This window comes from Cyprinus carpio, chromosome A3 (assembly GCF_018340385.1).
Source record: "Cyprinus carpio isolate SPL01 chromosome A3, ASM1834038v1, whole genome shotgun sequence".
NCBI lineage: Eukaryota > Metazoa > Chordata > Actinopteri > Cypriniformes > Cyprinidae > Cyprinus > Cyprinus carpio.
In genome coordinates this window covers 11,193,953-11,217,154 of record NC_056574.1, presented here as the reverse complement: position 1 = coordinate 11,217,154, position 23,202 = coordinate 11,193,953, and the positions used below count along the sequence as shown (strand labels likewise).

Here is a 23,202-nt window from a genome sequence, read left to right as displayed (position 1 = left end):
AAGCACAGTCTATATGCTGTTCTGTATTATAGTCTCATTTGGCTTTCGTATTCTATTTTGTACGTTATTGTAAACGTGCTAAACTGAAGTGGCCGAATAAACATCAAGAACACAGAATGATGCAGAAAAGCTTCTTTACGTGCAGCTCAACCACCAATTTTTGACTTTCTTAGCCATTCATAAAACAGAAATCCTATTGCGTAACTCACATCATCCCCTCCGGGTGTGTTTTTCAACTTTTTATGCTTTCAAGTTTTCATTTTCTACAAAAATAGGTGCCTCTTTTACATCAAAAGCAGTCATGTGTCCGGGGCTCTGAATGCAACACACGTAGGGGGCGTCCCTGGGAAGAAGACTCAGAAATTGCTAAAAATCTCATGCTTCTTGTTCCAGTCCATCTGGGGCGCTCTCTTTCTGGAGCGCTTGGCGAGGGCTTTCTCTTTAGCCTCTGCCGCCGTGGGGCTCAGACACAGACCTGTTTCTTCAAACGGGTCGAGATGGCTGCTGCTCTCCCTCGAGAACTGCAAAATGTAAACACACATAAAACACAGTTTCAAACAGCCACATTACAGTATGCTTAAAATATTGAGTATTTTGTTTCCTGACCCTTAAAATGCATTTTAACTAATTGAAATTCTTTTTTGACAATGCATGAATCTGCCATAAATATAAAATAGAAATATATTAATTGCAGATGCATTTGTGTTCTTTTGTTGACCTGTGTGTTGGTGTCCTGACTGCTGCCGTCTGAGTATGTGGATCGTGAGGACGTCCCGTTCACATGAGGGCTGTTGGAGCCGTTAGTTATGGACTCGTCAAAATCTGTTTTAATAAGAAGAACACATGCTCAGATCGCTCTTCATTTACTGAGAGCAAGAACAGAGAACACTGTGGCTGATCTTGAATAGAGAAACAGCCAGAAACATAAGTGCATTGTAGGTTTATCAGTATACTGTGCATGAAGACCCTATTGATAGAGATGTGCTGTGACCACTGCTACAGCTGGAAACCTTGAGCTGGCTCTTCAGAAAGAAAGCTGTGGGATAAAAGCAGCATGCATCTATGCCCTGATCAATCTAAACTGGGTTCAAAGAGCTGCACGGAAGATTTATTCTTTCAGCATGAAATGCATTAAAATGATACAAAGGAAATGGTTAATAAAAAGCAAGTGGACTGGAATGACCTTCCAGTGAGCCAAATCAGGATCCTGCCAAGTACCAACTATCTAAGAGATGTCAACAGCCTGTTCAAGGTGTTCACCTCACTTTAGTTTTAATCTGAGCCACATGTCTGCTAGACTGCTGGATAACAGACGGGGATGAGATTCAGAGAGCATGGATTTACTGTACCAGAATGGCCTTTGTTCAGAGTTTCACACCTCTACATAGAGCCTTGAGAGGAAACCAAACATCTGTCTGTTTCTAAACCTCAGAAGCACTCCCCCTCAAATCCCAGGAAGAGGAAATCAAGACTGCACATACAAACTGATTGTGAAATATAGCAAAATTAACTCATCTGGGCTCAAAATCATCTTTATTTAAGACCATTCAAAAGTAGACGTGTTCTGACTAAATAAAATGATAATGAAAACTGGATATTGGATATATAAGTATGCCTGACTTTATAGACATATATACTTTATACAAATATATACTATATAAGAAATCTCAACTACTTTCTGTATAGCTGCTCATGAACTGTGATTTCAGCGAAGTCTTTAACTCTACCTTTGACATGGATGCTGGTGGGAGTGATGCCAATCTTTTTGAAATGCTCATCTGTATCCGGATCCACCACTAGTAGACGCGTCTCATTCCCGCCGTTCTTGATGAAGGCCACAACTTCAGCGTGTCTCATGCTTTCAATGTTCACGCCATTCACCTGCACAGAGTTTTAATACAGCAAAAGTTATGACTTTAAAACTAAAGCACATATAAAAGTTTTTGTACAACAGCAACAAAAATATTAGACTGACCTGATTTGAGTATGCATTTTACCATATTCATATACTAGATATATTGGACATGTTACAATGGTTATACCATCTACAATGAAACCAATACAATGCTCAGACAATACCATGGTTAACATCTCCTATTACTATTGTAACATCTCCACTCTTGTGAGTGATGATTCTTATGAGTTTATATATATATATATATAAAAAAAAAAATTAATATATATGTATAATTTTAACAATTTATATAATGTAAAATAAAATATTTATTCTATATATATTTATAATTATAATGATTTTGTTTGGAATAATGTTAATTAATAAATTATATATATATATATATATATATATATATATATATATATATATATATATATATATATATATATATATATATATATATATAATTTATAAATACACATACATAATTTACATTTAAATCTTTTATAATTAAATGGTACTGTATTATAATTATAATTTCACAAAGTACTTCATCCTGGTCGAAATAAAGCCTAGTATTACCATTTGCCATGGTTTATTTTTGTTTTTCATAAACATTTAAAGAGAGTAATTACAGTGATGAACTATAAAAACATTTAATCCGTAGATTATTCTGGGGTGAATCTTTACTTCTGCGTCAGTGACTTTAATCATATGTAAAAGCTTTATTTGTCCCCTGATAAACCTGTTCATTCAGTGTGTCTGAACCCACTGTTGGTTGCTTAGCAACATGTTTTGTGGTAGAATTAGGTTCCTAACAAGCCGAACAGAGGAGAGACGGTAAGGAAGACTTTTTACCAAAATTACAACCAAATCAATCAAAACAAAAACAAGGGCACAAGAGCCACCAGCGCTCCCCTTCTGCTAAAGGTGATTTAATCTGAGTGTTTGTCCCGAGGACAGATGGAGCGTGTGCTGTATTCAGCCGAGCACCATCAAATATTAACAGTGTTGCTGTGTCCGCGGCGGCAGCCGGGTGGGTTTCAGGTATCAGTGTCCTGAGGTGTGTTCCTGAAAACTGAAGGGGGCAGGACTCTCACTCTTATACTGAGGGTGGAGAGAAAGTTAGTCTGAACTGCATGCTCAATCGCACAAAACTGGTCAAGAACATGCTGTCAGAGCCATATTTCACCTCAAAATCAAGTGAAAGAAATAAGAAATTATATTTTGCTTAAAGAAAATAAAAGGACCATTAAGATATTGTTGGCATTGTGATGTTTGCATTAAAATTGGGCACATTTTGATGTCAAAGCCTTGCTTTATTTTTTCATAATTCCCATTACTGAGGATTGTTATTAGATGCTCATTACTGCAATACAGTATTCAAATCAAAAGGGTAAACAACACTTATTAAAATAAACACATATTTAAAAAACTGACTTTAAATTACCCTAGTTTTAGAAGAAAGTCTAACATAATGGAACTAGAAAACATTTTTTTTTTTATAAAAAATGCTGATATAAATATATTAATATTAAACAATAGGAAATTACTACTTAAATTAGGCTGATTTTAATAAAAAAAAGTCTTACATAATTTTTTATGATATATATATATATACACACACACATACATACATATATATATATATATATATATATATACACACATACATACATACAGCGTATATATATATATATATATATATAGTTTATAAATGCAGATTTAAATTTTTATAACATTTATTTAAAGTTACAATAATGCAGAGTAATAAATTATGCTGATTTTAATAAAAAACATCTTACATAATTAATTTTTAATGATATATATATATATAGTTTATAAATGCTGATTTAATTTTTTTTGATGTTATATTTTTATTTTTATACAATTATGCAGAGTAATAAATTATGCTGATTTTAATAGTCTTACATAACAAGACTAATATTTTTAAAATGCTCTCTCTCTCTAAATTTATAAATTATGCTGATTGTAAAATATTTTAATTTTTAACATTTATTTAAAGTTACAATATGAATGAAGAGTAATAAATTTAATAAATCTGTGTATATATTTTTCACATTAATGTGCTCATGTCATGTAAATATTGTCACTATATATATATATATATATATATATATATATATATATATATATATATATATATATATATTTATATATACAAATACTACTATATATATATAAACCCCACAAATACTACAGAATTATCTCGAAGCATTTTTTCCATTTCTTGTGATTTTGCTGAAACTTATAGTACATCAGGTTTTCATAACATTCACTCATTATTTTTTATTGCAATGACCACTGAAATGTCTGTAAAACAGTGTTTAAGCATACTTTTCCTTCTTTTCACCAGCATATATAGTTTTTCCTTAAGTACAAACTTGCACATTTCATAATGGTGCATCATTTGCACATTGCATTGATTAGATTTGGGTTAATGTGTTAAATCCACACTCCATCCAACTAAGCCACATGACTTCATGAGTTAATGGAGGTTATGAGAACATTGCATTTATTTCTGATAATGAAGGCTGTATTCAGCTCTGCCGATCGCAAATGTAAATTTCAACAGTATGTTATTTTGCTTGACTCACTCTCTCAAGCACAGAAATATTTTGCGCTAGTCATCATACAGTATCACAAGCCGCCCACATGCATCTGAATGTGATGGATGGTCTGTGTGTGAGTGTGAATGCACAAGTGAATTTAGAAAGTGTGGGTGTATATCTGGCATCATCACGGTGTACACTGATGCACATGTGTGTGGTTTCCCTCATGGGAAATGATAGAAATATGATAGAGACTCACCTCTATGAGTCTGTCCTGTGGTTTGAGCCCGGCACGGTCAGCGGGTGAGCCGGGGTCCAGAGCCCGTATGTACTGACCCGGTCTGGACCTCTCGCTGTGGAGATTAAAGCCGTAACCCATCTCGGAGCGCACCAGGTGACACAGCCTCGGCAGAAGCTCAGATGGATCCCATGATGAGGGCTGAGCCTCCTGTGACAGCAGAAATAAAGACACTCAGATACAAATGAACCTAAAGCTAAATCTTAGGTTGGAAAAACAAAAACTTTGTCTTTTCATTGTTGAAAACATAACAACAGGGTTACTTTCACAATGAATTCCACCATTGTGATTTGAGTGCATGAGTTTCCCTCATAAAAAGTGTAATGGAAGATTACAAACTACTACATGATCCCAGCCAGGAAATCTGCCATTCATCCAAGACTGGAAGTGGAAAAAAATACACAACAATGCCACGAAGGGCGTTGTTTGACAGTGCAGTACGCCTGGAAAACTGAAAGTGAGGTCAGCAGAGGAACGGAAAGATGCTGAATGTATGAATAACAGCACGTGAAGCATTATCAGCCTGCAGAGGAGCAAAAATAGCCATCACGTCACCATAGAAACCACAATAAAGTGTCATGATAAACAGGTCAAAATCAATTTATGCTTTTAAAAAGGTAACAAGATGACACACTCCTGCATATCTGGTGGCGTGCTCTCATGCATCACAAAAGCACAATTAATTTGTGCTTCTCAAAAAAAAAAAAAAATGTAAGAGCTCGCAGGATCAATTTCCAGACAAATGGCTGATGTTCTCAGTCTCACTGTCTGTGTTTGCTGTGGTTTGACCTGTTTGTTGAGTTGAGAGTCGTTTGACTGACAGCCGTATGTAAGTTGATCTGACTGGCTGGAGACAGCAGACCCCCAAACGCACATTGTTTGAAGGAAGAACAGATTACAGCATTTCTAAAACTCATATGTCTGAAAACGGCGCTTAGATGTTACTATATGTGACCCTGGACCACAAAAACAGTCTTAAGTGTCAATTTTTCAAAACCGAATAATAAAACACTGAATAAATAAGCTTTCCATTGATGTATGGTTTAATAGGATAGGACAATATTTGGCCGAGATACACCTATTTAAATATCTGAAATTTGAGGGTACAAACAAAAAAAAATCTAAATATTGAGAAAATTTTCTTTAATGAAGTTCTTAGCAATGCATATTACTGATCACAAATTAAGTTTTAATATATTTACGGTAGGAAATTTACAAAACATCTTCATGGAACATGATCTTTACTTAATATCCTAATGATTTTTGCTACAAAAGAAAAATCTATAATCTATAATCAAATATATCCCAGTGACTTAAGACTGGTTTTGTGGTCCAGGGTCACATATCAGAAAAAAACATTCAGATTTTAGAGTGTGCATTAATTTAGTGATTATATGTGGAAAGGGAAACTAAAATAAATGCTTTTTATCATTTGTATCAGATGAAGTGCCTTGGCTTAGACCATCATTTTTATATATTCTAGTCAAATATAGGATATTTTCTGGAAGTGTGAAGGTTTATAATGGTATATTGTGGATGGATAAATGGTTAAAATTCTTCACTAGTATATGATCCTGTATAAAGCCTGAAATATGATATAATAATCAGAGAAGTACAGTTTATTAAACTTTTAGACAATCAATCAATCAGTAAATAAAAGCTGTTTTGAGGAAAACAACACCTCAGGAAAATTTCAGGAGCAGGCGACCCAATAACACACATCCATCCCACCTCCTCAACACAGCTGACCTGTGATAGAACAAATACTGTTAGAGAGAAACCACAGAGGAGTCTGGGACTGGTAGGAGGAACAAGCATTTCTCTGTTTCCAGCACTTTCACTGTTCTAAATACTTCCATACGGCTTTATGATTCTGTGCCTCAAATAAACCTCCCTGCTGAACCATCCGAGTTATAATATTTCCATTGTCACACCCCTCAGCTCTTCCTGTCACCCTGGGTTCTGAGGTTTCTGTTCCCAGCTTGAACACGGAGATGAGTGGGATAAGTATGGGAAAACACTCGGGAGAGCGGCAGATGCAGCACAAAGCATCCCTGAAACTTCCTGTCACAATAAGACGCTGCCTGTGTCTTTCAAAGCATGGGCTTGTAAAATGATACAGAAGCTTCTAAATTATTGACACTGGGACCTCTGGGATTTCTCACACGTGACTGTCATCAACCCTTTCACCACTGGGGCATCCAGAGCACAACACACTCATTCTTTAAACATGTATTTTGAAGCTACTGGGTTTACTTAAAAATCTACAGAATCAAAAGCCTAATGGTTGGGTAGCAAGAACCAGCTTTTATTCTGATTACAGAACGAATGACTCTTATGAACCAGATCTTTTTGATGAGTCATACAGCGCAACCAGTGTAGTCCGATTCATCAAAGAATGACTCATACTAAAGTCATTTCTTTAGTAAATCAAAAACATATTGTGCAACTAGTGTAGTCCAATTCCTGAACAAATGATTCTAAGGAATTGGTTTGAAAGGGCCGGTTCTTTTAGTGAATCAAAACAACTCAGTACAGCACAACCAGTGAAGTCTGATTCTTGAACAAATGACTCTACTGAGACGGTTCTTTTTAGTGAATCAGAAACATTCAGTACACCTCAAATAGTCCAATTCTCATCCAAATGACTCTGATAAGTTGGTTCTTTATATCAGTTAAAAAGATTCAATACAGCATCACTAGTGTATATTCTCAATCTAATGACTCGAATGATCTGTTTCTTTTTAATGAATCAAACACATACTGTGCAACAAGCGCACTTGAATGACCTGATTCTACCTGATTCTTGCCACGATTCTTTTTAGTGAATAATACAAATAGTGCAGTCTGATTCTGAATCAAATGACTCTAATGAGCCAGTTATTTTTCATGAATCAGCAACGATTTTTTTTAGTGAATCAAAAAAAAACCACTCAGTACGGCGTAAATACAAATAGTGCAGTCTGATTCTGAATCAAATGACTCTAATAAGTTGGTTTATTTTTTCATGAATCAGAAATATTCATTCAATGAACAGCACAACCAGTGTTTCCAAATAAAAAAAAATAGTCACTTAGACATTATTAAAACAAATAAAATATTAAAAGAAACAAATAGTGAAGTTGCAAAAGTTCAATAATGTTATTAAAAATAAATGAATGAAATGTTACCACATTGGTTTGTTCGTTCAGTATTGTGTAGTTCATGCTATTTATCAGACTGTGATCTAATAGGAACTGCAACTATAATTGATTCAATTAATTAAGAATCACATCCCTAATTGTGAGCGTTACTTCACGTGTTTGGTGTATTTGCCACATAGCTGTTCTTCTCACATTCGTAATGTGTGTTTGTGTATGTTGATGATGCTCAACAGCCCCACACCCACGTTATCAGTCCAGCCCAGACAGCCTGCAGCCGTTGACACGACACGGGACGGGACCCAGACGGCAGGACGCAAAGCAGAGGGGCCCCTGCTGACGCGATGCCTCACGGCTCTGCAGATGGACAAACTGACACAAGCGTTTCACCCCCAGCAGGAAACACAGGAGGGAGTCATACAGTTAATACAAAGAACAAAACAGGAAAAACAAAAACACATACAAACATATTAACAAACATCACAACATTACATGTATTTTCCTGCATACAAAACCATCCTGAAACGGTCTTGTTTTTTTGGGACAAGCGACAACCTTAACTATAACACCTGTTAAGTCCTCCAAAAAGTTACTCCTACACAAAAATCATCCATTCTGCAGCATGTTTAACTTTGGCCTTAATCACAACCAATCAATTTCCCGAGCAGAACACATCTACACACGGCGGTGTCATGTTACGCCGCCCCCCTCGTAGCTGTGTGACCCCTAGCAAGCATGTTGAATCAATTACATCAAATTCCCAACCACTTGCCACATGACTTCCTCCCCCGAAATCATGTTTTGTGAGTGCAACACCACCAGAAGTACAGTTATAACACATTAGGTAACACACATGATAAAGCATGAGAGGATAATATGAACTATGCTAATTGAAACACTTTCCATGTAATGCATTATGAAGGTAAATAGTTATAATGCCACGTAATACACCTCATATATGTTCTGGTAATACAATTTAATCCCTGTTATAATGCGTATCGTTATACCTGTAGCTATTGCAATGCATGACATTTAAAAGTCTTTTTTTAACCATTCAGGGTATGATGTTACACCCAAACCAGCATGGGGCGATAACCTTTGACCTTTACTCACAATCAGAGCCACAAGAAATCTGTCAGTCTTAAGATTTGAATCTGAAGTAAGTGCATTATATACTTTAAGTTTGTAAGCATTGAGAGGTCATTATTCAGAACATACAACTGATTATAAGGCATTATAACAATAGCTTATAACATATTAAACATAAACAAGCTTCATAGAAAGACATATAGATGTGGCGATGTGACACACTAATTGACCCTTCGCCGGGAGTTTGATTGACAGGCGATCTGACCAATCATAATGAAGAATCTCTCAATTTTCCGACAAACAAACCAGACTGGAGAGTAGATTTATGTTGGTGGACATGAACTTGAAAAATAGTTTGTATTGACATCTTTCTGCAGCTGAAACAAGTTACCTTCTGATGTTCACTCATATTTATTTTGTGCTATAACTAGTAAAGAGAGGAAAAGATGATCGGTTCACGTGCCGCTTGAACTGAGGTGCTACTGCGATCTGTCACAACATATTAAAGAGCCACAAAACGATATTTATTGTTGGAATTTCTTTAAAAAATGACAAAATTTGAATATTTGATATTAAAAGTAACCTCTTCTGTCTTTGTCAGTGTCCTCTTTGTGCCGCGATGTATTTTTCTCAGTGTGAGAACTTGATGTGTGGAGAGAGAGCACCATGGCTCGTCGGACATAGCAACAGTAACTAAGGGGGGGTGGGTCTTTGCGAAGGGTCAATTGTGTGATCACTTATCCTAAAAACAAACCAATGAAGCTCTCACTTGTGTGAATGAGCTGTGGCTGGGCTGTGTTTGTCAGGACCATGTGTTAAAGAGAGAGAGCCAGCATGAAGCTCAACCCACGCAGTGTGACCTGCTCCACGCTTACATCACATCAACGCTCCTCATATCCTCCGTGTGTGATCACTAATGTGTCTAGAATCTCCTCGCTTTCAGCCTCAGCAGAGGTTTTTAATCAATGGTTCACAGAAACACAAATGCAATCATCCTGAATGAAGAGGCCTTAGCAGAGTTGTTTGGTTTCAGTTATGATGTTAACTGTCCCAGATCTCTTTTAGATGTTAAAATACTTTCTGCTACTCCATCTTAATATACAGACTAAGTCTGGGGTCGGTAAGATTTTTGAAACAAGTATTTCCAAGGCTGCATTTATTTGATCAAAAATACAGCAAAAACAGTAATATTGTGAACAATTTGTACAATTTAAAATAACTGGTTTCTATTTGAATATATTTTAAAATGTAATTTATTTCTGTGATCAAAGTTACATTTTCAGCATCATTACTGCAGTCTTCAGTGTCACATGATCCTTCAGAAATCATTCTAACATTTATTATTTGTGCTGCTTCATTTTTTTTTTTCCCTAGATTTTTTTGATTAATAGAAAGTTCAAAAGAACAGCATTTTTTAAAACAAATCGTTTGGAACATTATAACTGTCTTTACTGCCACTTTTGATCAATTTCATGCATCCTTATTGAATAAAAGTACTTATTTCTCTCTCTCAAGAATAAATAAATAAATATTTATTTTGAATGGCAGTATATTTTCATGACTCAAAAACAAACAAAAAAAGAAAGAAAAGTGACACAAAAAAAAAAAACAAAAAAAAAAAGAAAATAACAACAAAAAAAAAAAAAAAAAATAAAAATTTAATAATAAAAAAAAAAAAAATTAATCACAATAATATCAAGAAAACAACTTCTAAAAATCAAAATAAAAAATTATGTAAAAATATAATAATATTAATAGAGAGAAAACAACTAGTGAAAACAAACTAAATAGAAAACTGTATTAATAATAATAATAATAATAATAATAATAATAATAATAATAATAATAAAAGAAAAGGAAAACAGCTACTGAAAACTAAAATAAAAAAACAAAAAAATAAAAAAACAAAAATCTAAATCTCTAAAATCCCTCCAAGCATGTTTCTCCAATCCTGGACCTGCAGGCGGGACAGAGAGTGATGCGTTGGGCGTCCCGCCATGGCTCTCACTTACAGTCACATGAGTAGCACGTTCAGTTTGTGAAACAGGTCTGGTTAATGTCCTCATTGCTGACAAACAGACATCGTCACTCTGGTTATTAAAAAGACCAACAAAGTGGGACGAGGCCTGCCTGTTTTGTTACACATCTGCCCCTTTAATGGAATCTGCGCTCCCTCCCCCCTCAGTGGAGCTCCTCACCCCCGGCCTGAACCCCTCTCGCTCCAGAACGTTCCACAGACCCACACATCTGGACTCGACTCAGTTGCCCCTCGTCTCACAGCGAGCACATGGGGGGATAACGAGGAGGGCTTTCACTGAGAGAGAGAAGCCATGTAGTTCCTGAGCCACAGCGGTGCGCAGAAACAACACACAAACCACAACCAAACCAGAACTAATCTCTAAAGCACCAGCATGGGAGTCTGCAAACCAAAACTATGCTGAGTTACGGCGGCACCAAAACATTTGCCTGCTTAAAGCTTCAGTTCACATAAAAATGAACTATTCTGTCATCATTAAACATCACACACCACATTGTTTAACTGTATAAAAAAATATCAAACAAACAAAAAAAATTAATTTAAAAATCATATAAACAAAAAAAAACTATACCTTTTACATCACACCTAAAATATATATGTTAACACACAAAAACATATGATGTCATTTTTCAATAAATGGGTGAAAGATTGTGAAGCTTGTAACATTTATAATATAAAAATAGTGCAGTGAAACTAAAAGTTGCATCCAAAATAAAGTTTTGTTTACATATATATGTGTGTACAATTCTGTGAATTTATTATTTAAACACATTGCTTGTATATTGCAGGAAAAATTTGAGAATTAATATAAAATCTATTTTATATAATATATACATTAATAAAAATATATATGTATTTATATATACAAAACACACACATACAGTATATTATGCAAACAACTTAAATACACACATTATATTATCAAAATATTTCTTATTAATAGTATTATATATTATTTTACATTTGACAGCACTCAAATATAATATAATAAAAATAAAAATATAAATTAATATACTAATGGCCACTAATATAATAATTATATTAGAATTATTAAAATAATATTTTTAAATAAAAAAGTATAACAATGTATAATACAACAATAAAAAACAAAATAAACAAATAAGAAATAATAAAATTTAATATTTTATGAAAATTATATTACATTATATTATACTGTATTATATTATATTATATATTAATTGTAATATATAATATATATTAATTGTATGACACAAAAAATATTGATAATCAATAATAACATAATATTTTAGGAACATTATATTATAATTATTAAAATCAATACTTATAATTAATCAATAACTAATTGTAATATTTTATGAACATTATATCATTTTTACATCATATGTAATGAACTCATTGTAATCTCTTAAATCAGTTTCAAGGTTTTTAAATTCCTTGTTTTATTGTTGTGATTATTTCTTTATAATTCTTTTTTCTTTTCTTTCATGTAAAGCACTTTGAATTACCATTGTGTATGAAATGTGCATATAGCAAAAAAATCAAAAACAAAAAAAGCATTCATTTCCATTTCAGTAAAAAATAAAAAATAACAAAAAATACAAAACTATAATCAACTAAAACACAAAAAGCACCAGAACCATAAAACTGTTTGACTTCAGGCAAAAATCACTAGTTTCATAAGACTGTTTGACTTCAGGCAAAACAAAAAAAATAATACATAACAGACAAATCAAAACAAAATGCATAATGCAAAAAAACGATGAGACAAACCAAAAACACTCCAATCGGCCAAACAGAGCAAAGAGGCAACAAAAACAATACAGGACCACATAGGAATCATTTTTATAAGGTGAACCGCACACCAGCGCATTGAAATTGAAAGCGCATTACTTTTAGTTAGTTTCCATGGAAATATGGAGCCAAAATCGCCTTTAAGAGCAGGTTTGGCTGGTGCACATGCCTACAGGGATATTAGTCCACTAATGAACCAAGCACACTGACTGATGTTCAAGCATGCAATCACTGACTGTCATACGAACCTTTAGACGCATGGGTCTAACTTTCCCATGGTGCTTCCCATGTTTCAACACACCAAACCAAAACCAGCCTCTCGGCTCATGGACGTTATTACACACAGGTGATCTGTATGCCATGACTATCTAGGCCAGAGTTTCTCCTCACACATTTCTTGCACTCAAACATTCAGTCGTATCGTGTTTGTTTAGACAGATGTGTGATGCCGAAGCAGATGGATTCATTTATGCCAGCAGGAGAAAAGAAGATTGGAGAAGCGGAGACTTGGGGATCTGTTTCATCACGAGCGCGTGTGGAAGTAGGTCAGTCCAGCATCGCTCCAGATCTCACGTTCTCTGACCCAGATGACTGTCAGCACCTCAAGACAAGAAAAGAGTGTTTAACTTTCTTAAACGGCCTCGTTCAACAGCCTGAACTTTGCCTGTGAGCCGCATGAACAAAAACGATTCTAAAATGATTCTCCATGTTTAAGGGATTTTTAATCACAAAATTAATATTTTGTCATCATTAACTCACCCTCACGTCGTTCTAAACCTGTATGACTTCATTTATGTGCAGAAGAGAAAAGAAAACATTTGAGGACCGGTTTTGTCTGTACAATGAAAGTCAATGGGGTCCAAAACAAAACGCATAAATTACAATTTAAGAAAAATATGTATATTTTTTATAACACAATAGGGTCCGAATTTACATAAATCCGTTAAATCCTTATAAACAAAAAACCAAAAAAACATTACAAGATTTTGGTCCCTATTTTTTATATATTTGGACAAAACACAAAAGTTTAAAAAAAACCAAATATTTTTTTTTGAAACTGATGCAAAGATTTATTAATTTAAAAGTACAACTACATTACAAAACTACACAACAAAATCAACCAATAAAACACACCAAACAGACAAAGCAAGTTACAACTACATTACTATATTACCCATGATATTCCACCAATCAGACAGTCGCAGTGAGTAAAGCATGCCGAAGGATTTTTTAGCTCCGCCCACTCCCATGAAGCACTGCGAATGATGTCAATTATACACACACATACACGCATATATACATATTTTGCAATAAACTTAAAATATATTGGCTTTATAGATACAACCAGCAACTTTAAAGGGACAGAAGTAAAGATCCAGTGCTGCTACTGAGCTGAAGTGTTTTCTTGCATGTGACAGTGATTTAAACACTTGAACAGAGTTTAAGGGTCACAAATCAAAGCCAGACAATCCCAGCGCCAATTAGCTAAGGATGGGAACAGGGATGTTTCTAAGTATCCCAATGCTTGTTCAGTTTGCTGCTTTATGAACATTCTGTAGATTGTGAAATCCCCAGACATCTTGAGAACAGCTTCAAATGATCATGTAATTCCTCCATATGAGCAACAGCTGGAAAAGGACTACTCTGGAGAAACTGAGAAATAACAACTGTAAAACTGTCAAATATTTATAAAGCGCTATGGAAGATCTGCTGGATTACCTTAATCTACCAGAACTCACAATAACTTCTCCTTCAAGCAACCTTAACAAGAGCTCCTTGAAGGAAAAAATGAAAGGGAAAGACGTAAGGAGTCCAAATGCCTTTGTGGAGTATAAAAATTTTTTTTGTTACAAGGCCAACAAAAATAAGAAAGCACTTACTCTGGTTGGGAATTAAATATATATATATATATATATATATATATATATATATATATTATATATATATATATATATATATATATATATATATATATATATTTCAGAAGAGCATTCTCACATGTTTATTTTTGATTTTTTTTAATTCTAAAAACAATAAAAAACAACAAATCAGTAAAACAATAAAAAAAGCAATAAATAAACAATAAAAAAAAAAAAAAACAAAAAAAAAAATAAAACAAAAAATAAAACAACAAACAAATAAAAAAATAACAAAAAACAAAACACAAACAATAAATAAAATAAACATCTATACAACAACTAAATAAATAAATATTTCCAAAGTTTTCTTGATTAGTGTTAACAAATCTTTGAAGTAATACCTAGAGATTGCATAATATCCATGTGCAGAATGTCATATTAAGCTGTTTTGTGAATTATATTTGAATGTGAATTATTCCGTACTTATTACTTTTAGACAGACACTGATTCTGATTAAAGTCTACATGTATTTACCTCAGTTTCTTCTTTCTCATTTCACTCTGTGTGGAGCAGCGATTCATGGTGATTCACACAAACCCTCTTCAAATGGTGTGAGTTTAAGGTTTCTACCCCTTCCTAGGACCCCTTCCTTTATGGCTCAGGACTCCCATATCACCTCAAACACACACACACACACACACACACACACACACACATAACACACACACACACACACACACACACACACACAACATGCTTCCAAAGACAGCCTCTATTTCCTGCCTGCAAGGTTTCATAATGTCTTTGGGCTTCATAAAGTGTTCCCTTCTGATAATAACTGTCCTGTAGATGATGCATGAGGTCATGTGACACTGGGGCTAGTTGTCACATGAAGAAGTGGAAACCATGGTAAGTGTTTTTAAGACAATTAGTTATTTTTAGTAAACTGTTGGTGGTCACATTTTGTTGGGGAAAAATGTCACGTGTGTTTGATATGCTGTCATTTTATACAATTTATTAATTATAATTTCTGATATAGTGTGACAACATGCCTCGCAATTAGGGCATGTTATATGCAACTGCAAAAAAAAGTTGAAAAATGGCAGTCAGGTCCAAATTTTACAACACTGTTCAAAATTATGGGGTAGGATTTTTTTTTTTTTTTCCAAATGTAATACAAATATTTTGAGCATTAAACTGATCAAAAGTGACAGTACAGATATTTATAATGTTACAAAAGATTTATATTTCAAACAAATGCTGTTCTTTTAAGCTTTCTATCCACCAAACAATCCTGAAACAATGTATCAAAGTTTCCACAAAAATAAATAAGTAGCACAATTGTTTACAACACTGATATTAATCAGAAAGGTTTCTTGAGCAGCAAATCAGCATTAGACTGATTCCTGAAGGATCATGTGACACTGAAGACTGGAGTAATGATGCTGAAAAAATTCAGTTTTGACCACAGGAATAAATTACATTTTTAAATATATTCAAACGGAAAACAGTTATATTAAATTGCAACAATATCACAGTATTAGCTTTTACTTCACTTTTGATAAAAATAAATGCAGCCTTCAGGAGCATAAAAGACTTATATCAAGGATCATGTGACACTGAATAAATGGATAAATGGAGATGATAGTTAATGAATATTACAAAAGAAGTTCCACAAAAAAAACGATAAATGGAGATGATAGTTAATGAATATTACAAAAGAAGTGCCTCAAAAATGACCCCTGATTCAAATCACTTTTGACTCAGCGCTGTAAATGGAGTTTCACAAGAGAAACTTCACGGCAGGGCGACTATTCAAAAAACTCTTGTATCCAACATCAACACACAGAGATGGATCATTTGTGTTAGAGGCACCAAACCTGGAACCCTAAGCAATGGTCTGATGGGAGAATGGTTTTATGAGTCATCACTTTCCTACAGTCTACCGACGTCTGGAGAAAGTCAATGGATGATTTCAATTCAACCAACTGTTAAACACTGAGGGGAATCATCAAGTCCAGTGACAGGTCTGTATGGGCAAAAATATCAGCCAATATGAGGCCACTCTACAGGAAGACGTCCCACATACACATGGCTAAACACAATCTACAGTGGGTTTGGAACACAAGAATATAGCTTTTCCAATCACCAAATCCAAACAACAAATACAATCATAAATATTATAAAACAACATTTACAAGAACATTAAAAAATCAATAAAAGAATAATAACCTTCAACACAACCCTCCACACAATCCAAGTCTATAGTCAAGCATAAAAAAATGTCAAAATGTAAGTAATCAAAAATAAAAAAACATTCATCAAAACTGATCTAAAGCACCAAAAAAACAGAAATAAAATACTTTTGAACATTCATAATACAATAAGGCACCAAAAAATTGAAAAAAAAAAAACATTAAGAACTTTTGAATCTCCAACATACCATAAAGCAACACATGAGTGATTCATCAAGAACATCTCTTTAGGTCATACATCACTCCAAAATAATAATAATAAAAAGTATGATTTTGGGGTGAAATTAAACATTTTTTTCTTCCAATCTTCCAAATCTTCCAAGATTTCTCTTCGTATTTAATTCAACTTGAGTTGCCAAAAATGAATTTAAATCTGTGAGTAAAATCAAGTGTTTACCAGCGAAGACTCAGATTTGCAGATGTATTGTAAACATCTGATGATGAGCTCTGCTCCGTTCATCTTCTGATGGATATCAGAAACCTAGTGGGCTGCTGCGATGTTAACGGTTTAACATTATCACACACATGTGGCTGCAACACACCCACCCACCACTCACACACTCACATCTTTCCCACTCCACTTTATCTTGTTGAAACAGCAGTGAATTATACAAACCCATTTGGAAAGTGGGCTTTAAGTGAGAGCAGATGTTGGATGTATGCATTAGGCTCAAGAAAAGACAAATATAATATTTAAGATCTTATACAAATATTGCAATAACAGACTAATGATTGCCATTTTTGCAATGTAATATCTTCAAACATCATCTACACTTGCTTACAGATGTTAAAAACTACATTTTAATGGCTAAACAAACCCCTGACCCTTAGTATTATACACTTCAGCAATTAACCTGTCCAGAAATGTTTGTGCTACAGACATAAATGATTCCTCAAACCACGTGTCTTGTTGAGAAGAGATGTGCTAGCTCTTCTATATGTCATCAGACTAAGCCATTTTGCCTGGAAAACAGTACAATGGGTCAAAAACTAAGACTTAGTGTGGGCACTTTGACTTGAGCAAATAAACAAGCACTTAGAAAACAACCAAAAAAACAAAAAACAAACAACTAACACAACAAACCAAAAACTGTTCCTAGCAGCCACATACTGTAGCAATGTGCTAAAATCTGAGAATGTAACGGTGCTATTAATGCAAACTAAAAAAAAGTGAAACAAATCACTGAATCATTTATCCTTTTAAAAGACCAAAATCCAGAGACTGGTTTTCCTAAATGAATAAGCCGTGGGAAACATGGTAATGGAGAAACTCACACATGCTCACAGAGCAGCACATTTACTACAAAACAATTACAGCGTCACATCTTGGACACTGACCAACCATGACAGAGCCAACAAGATAATATCTGAGTTACTCACATACCTCATTATTGTTTTAAACTCGGCAAACTAACCCGTTAATCCATGATTATGGCAGCATATATGATGACCGAACACAATTTCTGTGAGACTCAATAGGAAAAACTAATCAATAACATCTAAATAAACAGTCTGTGAGGATCTGTGAGAACTAGATTTAACTCTGGTGACATCACTCAGGCCAGCTGTCCAGATGTTCATGACACAAAGACATGCGTTTATATTTTAGGCGGGGGGAGAAGGGCTGACAACGTGGGTTAATCGAAAGGTTCTACACTCTTAAAAACAAAGGTTCCAAAAGTGATGTCAGAAGAACCATTTTTGGGATCCCCCAAAGAACTGTTCTTAAAGTGATAGTTCACCCAAATATCAAATTTAACTTTTATTTTACTCTAACCCACCCCAACCAATACAAAAATTACATTATCCTTTTAGTATTGAGTAGAGCAGTAAAGAAGATTTTTAGCTGAAACCTTGGTCCTTAATGCGTCATAAAATACAAGTCGCCGACTGCCCGTCTTTGAGAATTAAAAAAACATATCAAGCAAAACAAAAACAATACCTCTCCCCACTAAATACATACTAATTACTAATAAAAACAAACACAATCTCTAAGACGAAGAAACCGAACATTATTTATGACATTGTTAGTTGTAATCCATAACTTCAGGCAACAGGGAAATTCGATTCTTTTCCATGAACTGGTTCTGTCAGTTAGTTTCAATGAAAGGGTTCAATTCACTAGTTCGCTTACGTAATCACTCAATGATTACACCATTACTAAAGCACCCAATAATGGTGTAAACAAGTGGCAACCGTCCGGTCTCCAACACAGAAGTGACTTAAACTGCAATTCATCGACTGGCCGCTAGAGGCTGGCTCCAAAAGGGAGTCAGTCCCATAGACTCCCATGTTAAAATGCCCAACTTTACAGCAAAATAAAACATGTTTACAGCCTGGTTCAAAGTCAGTGCATTTTTTCTTATAGCTAATTTAGCCCTTTCATGATAACTGTGAGGGGGGTGGATTTTTTTTTTTAACAAGTCAGCAGCTTAAATTATTTTAAGCCTTAAAAAAAACTGCATAATTAAGGGCGTGGCCACTTGAGTGACAGGTGGATTGCCTGGCGACACTGAGCTTATCAAGCTAGGTGGGTGTGGTTTCAGCAACCAGCTCCCGCCTTATTTGCCCATTTTTGATTATCCAGGAGTGATGCGCGCGGTGACACACTTAATAAATTGTTTAAGGCTGGCCCCACCCCACTTTGAGCTTTACATAATGACTCGATGCAACGTATATGCAACTATTAAAGCTCCCAATAAGGATGTGAAAAATATGTTTTACTTGTCTGAAGCATATCAAGTGAATAAACTAGACTTCATCAGCTCACATTTGTACATAAACAAAGAGAAACCATAAAATCTTCAAGTGCTGGGTTCAAGCATACACATATCACTGGCTCATCGGGCTTTGTTCTGAGTCTGAACGGTTTCCTCCATTCAGTGACTGCTGGAAGAACTGGAGCACTGAAAGAGTTGGCAAAAAACAGGAACATAAGATATATGCCGGTATTTTAGCTCATTCGGGGTGACTGTCAGGCACTGTCGCAAGTGAGTTTTGATTGAGTAACTTGAGCCACGAACAGTTTCCGATGGTTCAGTTTGATTTGGTGAACTGGTTTGACTAGTTAATTCGGGCATAAATAAACAAGTAAATAATGATCAGTCTCTGTATCACAGACTGATCATTTCGCTTCATAAGATCTCAATATATATTGCACAATCTTTACTGATTCAACTCATTTCGATATCATAAGATCTCAATATATCGCCAGGAGCCACAGGTATTTTGAGTTCCTTTATATGCTGTTTTTTTTTTTTTTTAAAAATGGGCAGCTGCTGACTTGCATTTTATGAATCACCAAGGACCACGGTTTCAGCTAATAATCTTCTTTACTGTTCTACTGAAGAAAATAAGTCACCTAGTGTTGGCAGATAGCGAATGGATCCATACCTTCTTAGGAGCTCGTGACAGAGGTTTCCTGATGGGTTTGGAGATCTCAGGTCGTTTGGACACTGAGCCATTGCCCTGTTTACTGGTGGACGGTGAAGGAGAAGGGGTCGTGGCTGCAGGACTCATCCGGATGGCCATGTCTTCCGTGCAGGAGAGACGCAGTCTGCGAAAGTACTCGTCAGTCTCTCGATCAACCACCAGCAGTCTAGTCTCATGTTCCACAGCTTTGATCCGCTGCACCACCTGAGTGCAAGAGAAAGAAAAACTATAGGATGAGCACTAAGAGATGTGCTTTCCACTGCACTTACATTCACACGGTGTTATTTGAGCCTCCTGTCAAAACTGGAACTGCATACATGCCAAAATACCAAGACTTTAACGAATGCATCATGTTAGTATGTCTGAAAGACAGATCTGGTCATACGGTCTCCTGCTGTAATGCCGTGAAGCCTCCAGCTGCTGTCACAGCTTCAGCACTCTATTAGTGTCAGTGCAACTAAAGATTTGCAAGGAATTTTATTGTGTATTCACAAGAACGTTTTCCACTTAAGTCTGAGTTTCACCACAAGTTACTTGCTTCCGTTATGGAATAAAAAATAAACATGGTAATTGTGACATTTTTTTTTTGTCCGAATTTCAAGATATAAATTTGCAATTGTGAGAAAAAATGAATAATTGCAAGATAAAAAGTCACAATTACTAATGCTGAGGGAGTTTTTATTGAGGCTGTTTCTTTCCTCTTCAGTACTGACTTTTGCATGAAATTTTAGTTTTATACGGATATTCGTACATAGTCACAATTTATATTTTTAAACAAAAGTCATTTCAAGCATTACACATACGCTAAATCAAAACATTTGTGATGCAAGGCTGCATTGTCAGCATCATTACTCCAAACATCACTTTATAAACTCCAAAAACAATTGTGCTGCTTAGAAAGTTCAAAAGAACAGCATTTATTTAAAATACAAAAATACAATAACACTGCTTAAAAATCACAAAAGAACAGCATAAACTTAAAATACAAATATATAACTAACATACTTTCAACTTTCATATAATATAAATCAAACTCACCAAATAAAACTATTAATTAGCTACTTTTTAAACTTTTGAACGTTATAGAATATAACTAACTATCCCCCAGTTCCACAGACAAGGCTTAAACCTAGTCACAGACTAAAATGTAAGTCTAAACTGTTTCAACTGAAAAAAACAAACAAACAAACAAAAAAAACCTTGCACTGATTGATCTTAAAATATATCAATACATTTGCTTTGTCTCAAGATGGACACCAGTAATGTTTTTTTTTTCTATGGCAAGTTTATAAAAATTACTTAAATGTCCTAATTGAACTATGGCCTAATCCTGTTTTAGTCTGTGAAACCAGGTCAAAATATATTAAATGTTTAATTACCTCATAGAGCATTTATACACACTGGTGCTAGCCTAGTTCTAGCTTACACTCTTAAAAATATAGATTCCAAAAGGGGGTTTTCACAGTGATTCCATAGAAGAACCGTTTTGGTTCCCCAAAGAACTTTTCAGTGAACAGTTCTTAAAAGAACCATTTTTTTTGTGTGTGTGTGATAATCCAACGAACATTTTTCCACTGTAAGAACCTTTTGTAGAATGAAAAGGTTCCATGGATGGTAAAGGTTCTTTATGGAACCATTGGTGTCAATAAAGAACCTTTATTTTATTAGTGTAGGCTACTATAAAATCGCATAGAAACGCGCATCAGAGCCAGTGTAAGGTGAGCTCTTGTGAGGATGGAGCATGTGAGATCAGCACAGGTGTGATGTACCTGATGGTGTGTCTCTCTCTCCACGTTCTCGCCGTTCACCTCCACCACACGGTCACCCGCGCGCAGTCCCGACGCCTCCGCCGGGGACGCGCGCTCCACTTTCCGTATGTACTGTCCGGTTTTTCCTTTCTCTCCGTGCAGATGAAACCCGTAGCCGTTCTCTCCTTTCTTCATCACACACAACCGAGGCTTCAGATCGCTTGCCATTGTATTCCGCTTTCGCCTTCACATCCAAACTTGCAATAAAATAAAAAAGCAACTCTGATCTTCCAAAAAACAAACCCAAAGGTTTACAAACAAGCATCGTCAGCCTATGGCTTATTGCACAGTCCGCGGTGTTTTGCAAAAAAATGTGCATGCAAGTATCCGCCTCAGCGCATTAGATTAGATAAAACCCCAAAGAATCGAGTCCGAATCGATTATATGCTTACGCAAGAAAAATGCAAAAGTGGAGCCGGTGAAGCAGACTGTGTAACTACCTGTGGATGTTCACAGACGCATCCAAAACTCCTCCATGAGACATTCTGCCCACGGAGAGAGAAACGCGACTGGTGCCGCGGTCCACTTAGAAACTGCGTGGCGTTGAATAAGACCGCCCATTAACAGCTACAACAGAATAGTGGCCAAAGAGCCTTTGCAGCGACTATTCGAATAATAGACAAATATAATAAAAAGGGAATTTCGAACACTAACACTAACTATAAAAAAAAACAGACTCTATCATAATAAAACAGCTAAACTAACTAAAATAAATGTAAAACTAATTTTCATTGCGTAATTAACACTTGTCTGAAAAAAATAATAATTAATGGGCCATCTCACCAAAATTAGCGTCCTACAAACCAATAACAAATCAGTAAAGGTTGGCTATATGGAAATAAGAATTACCCAACAAAGTACTACACACATAAATCAACTCAGAGCAAAGACCGCGGACAGAAGAAAGTGTTCGTCGCTTACAGCACACAAACCACAAACATCGCAAAAAATAAAAATAAATAAGACTCATGCGCAGCTTCGCATAAAATATAAATAAATAATGTGAATTTGAGAACATTTCAGCAAACAACCAAAATAAA

The 23,202-nt window shown here is 35.1% G+C and overlaps 1 protein-coding gene across 2 annotated transcripts; it reads right to left on the bottom strand.

Annotated features, from left to right (window-relative positions):
* LOC109088817 (Na(+)/H(+) exchange regulatory cofactor NHE-RF2) lies at positions 1–22,713 on the bottom strand. 2 transcript variants are annotated; one of them, XM_042718163.1, is made up of 7 exons: positions 22,603–22,713; positions 22,124–22,359; positions 20,316–20,558; positions 4,730–4,918; positions 1,728–1,881; positions 719–822; positions 1–521 (listed from the first exon to the last, which is right to left on the bottom strand). In XM_042718163.1, exons 2-7 carry the CDS (start codon positions 22,328–22,330, stop codon positions 357–359), a joined length of 1,062 nt encoding a protein of 353 aa, XP_042574097.1. In that variant the 5' UTR covers positions 22,331–22,359; positions 22,603–22,713; the 3' UTR covers positions 1–356. The 2 variants fall into 2 exon arrangements, with proteins under 2 accessions (XP_042574097.1, XP_042574090.1); XM_042718156.1 differs by lacking the exon at positions 22,603–22,713 and having other exon boundaries at positions 22,124–22,383.
* Positions 22,714–23,202: the final 489 nt, after the last annotated feature.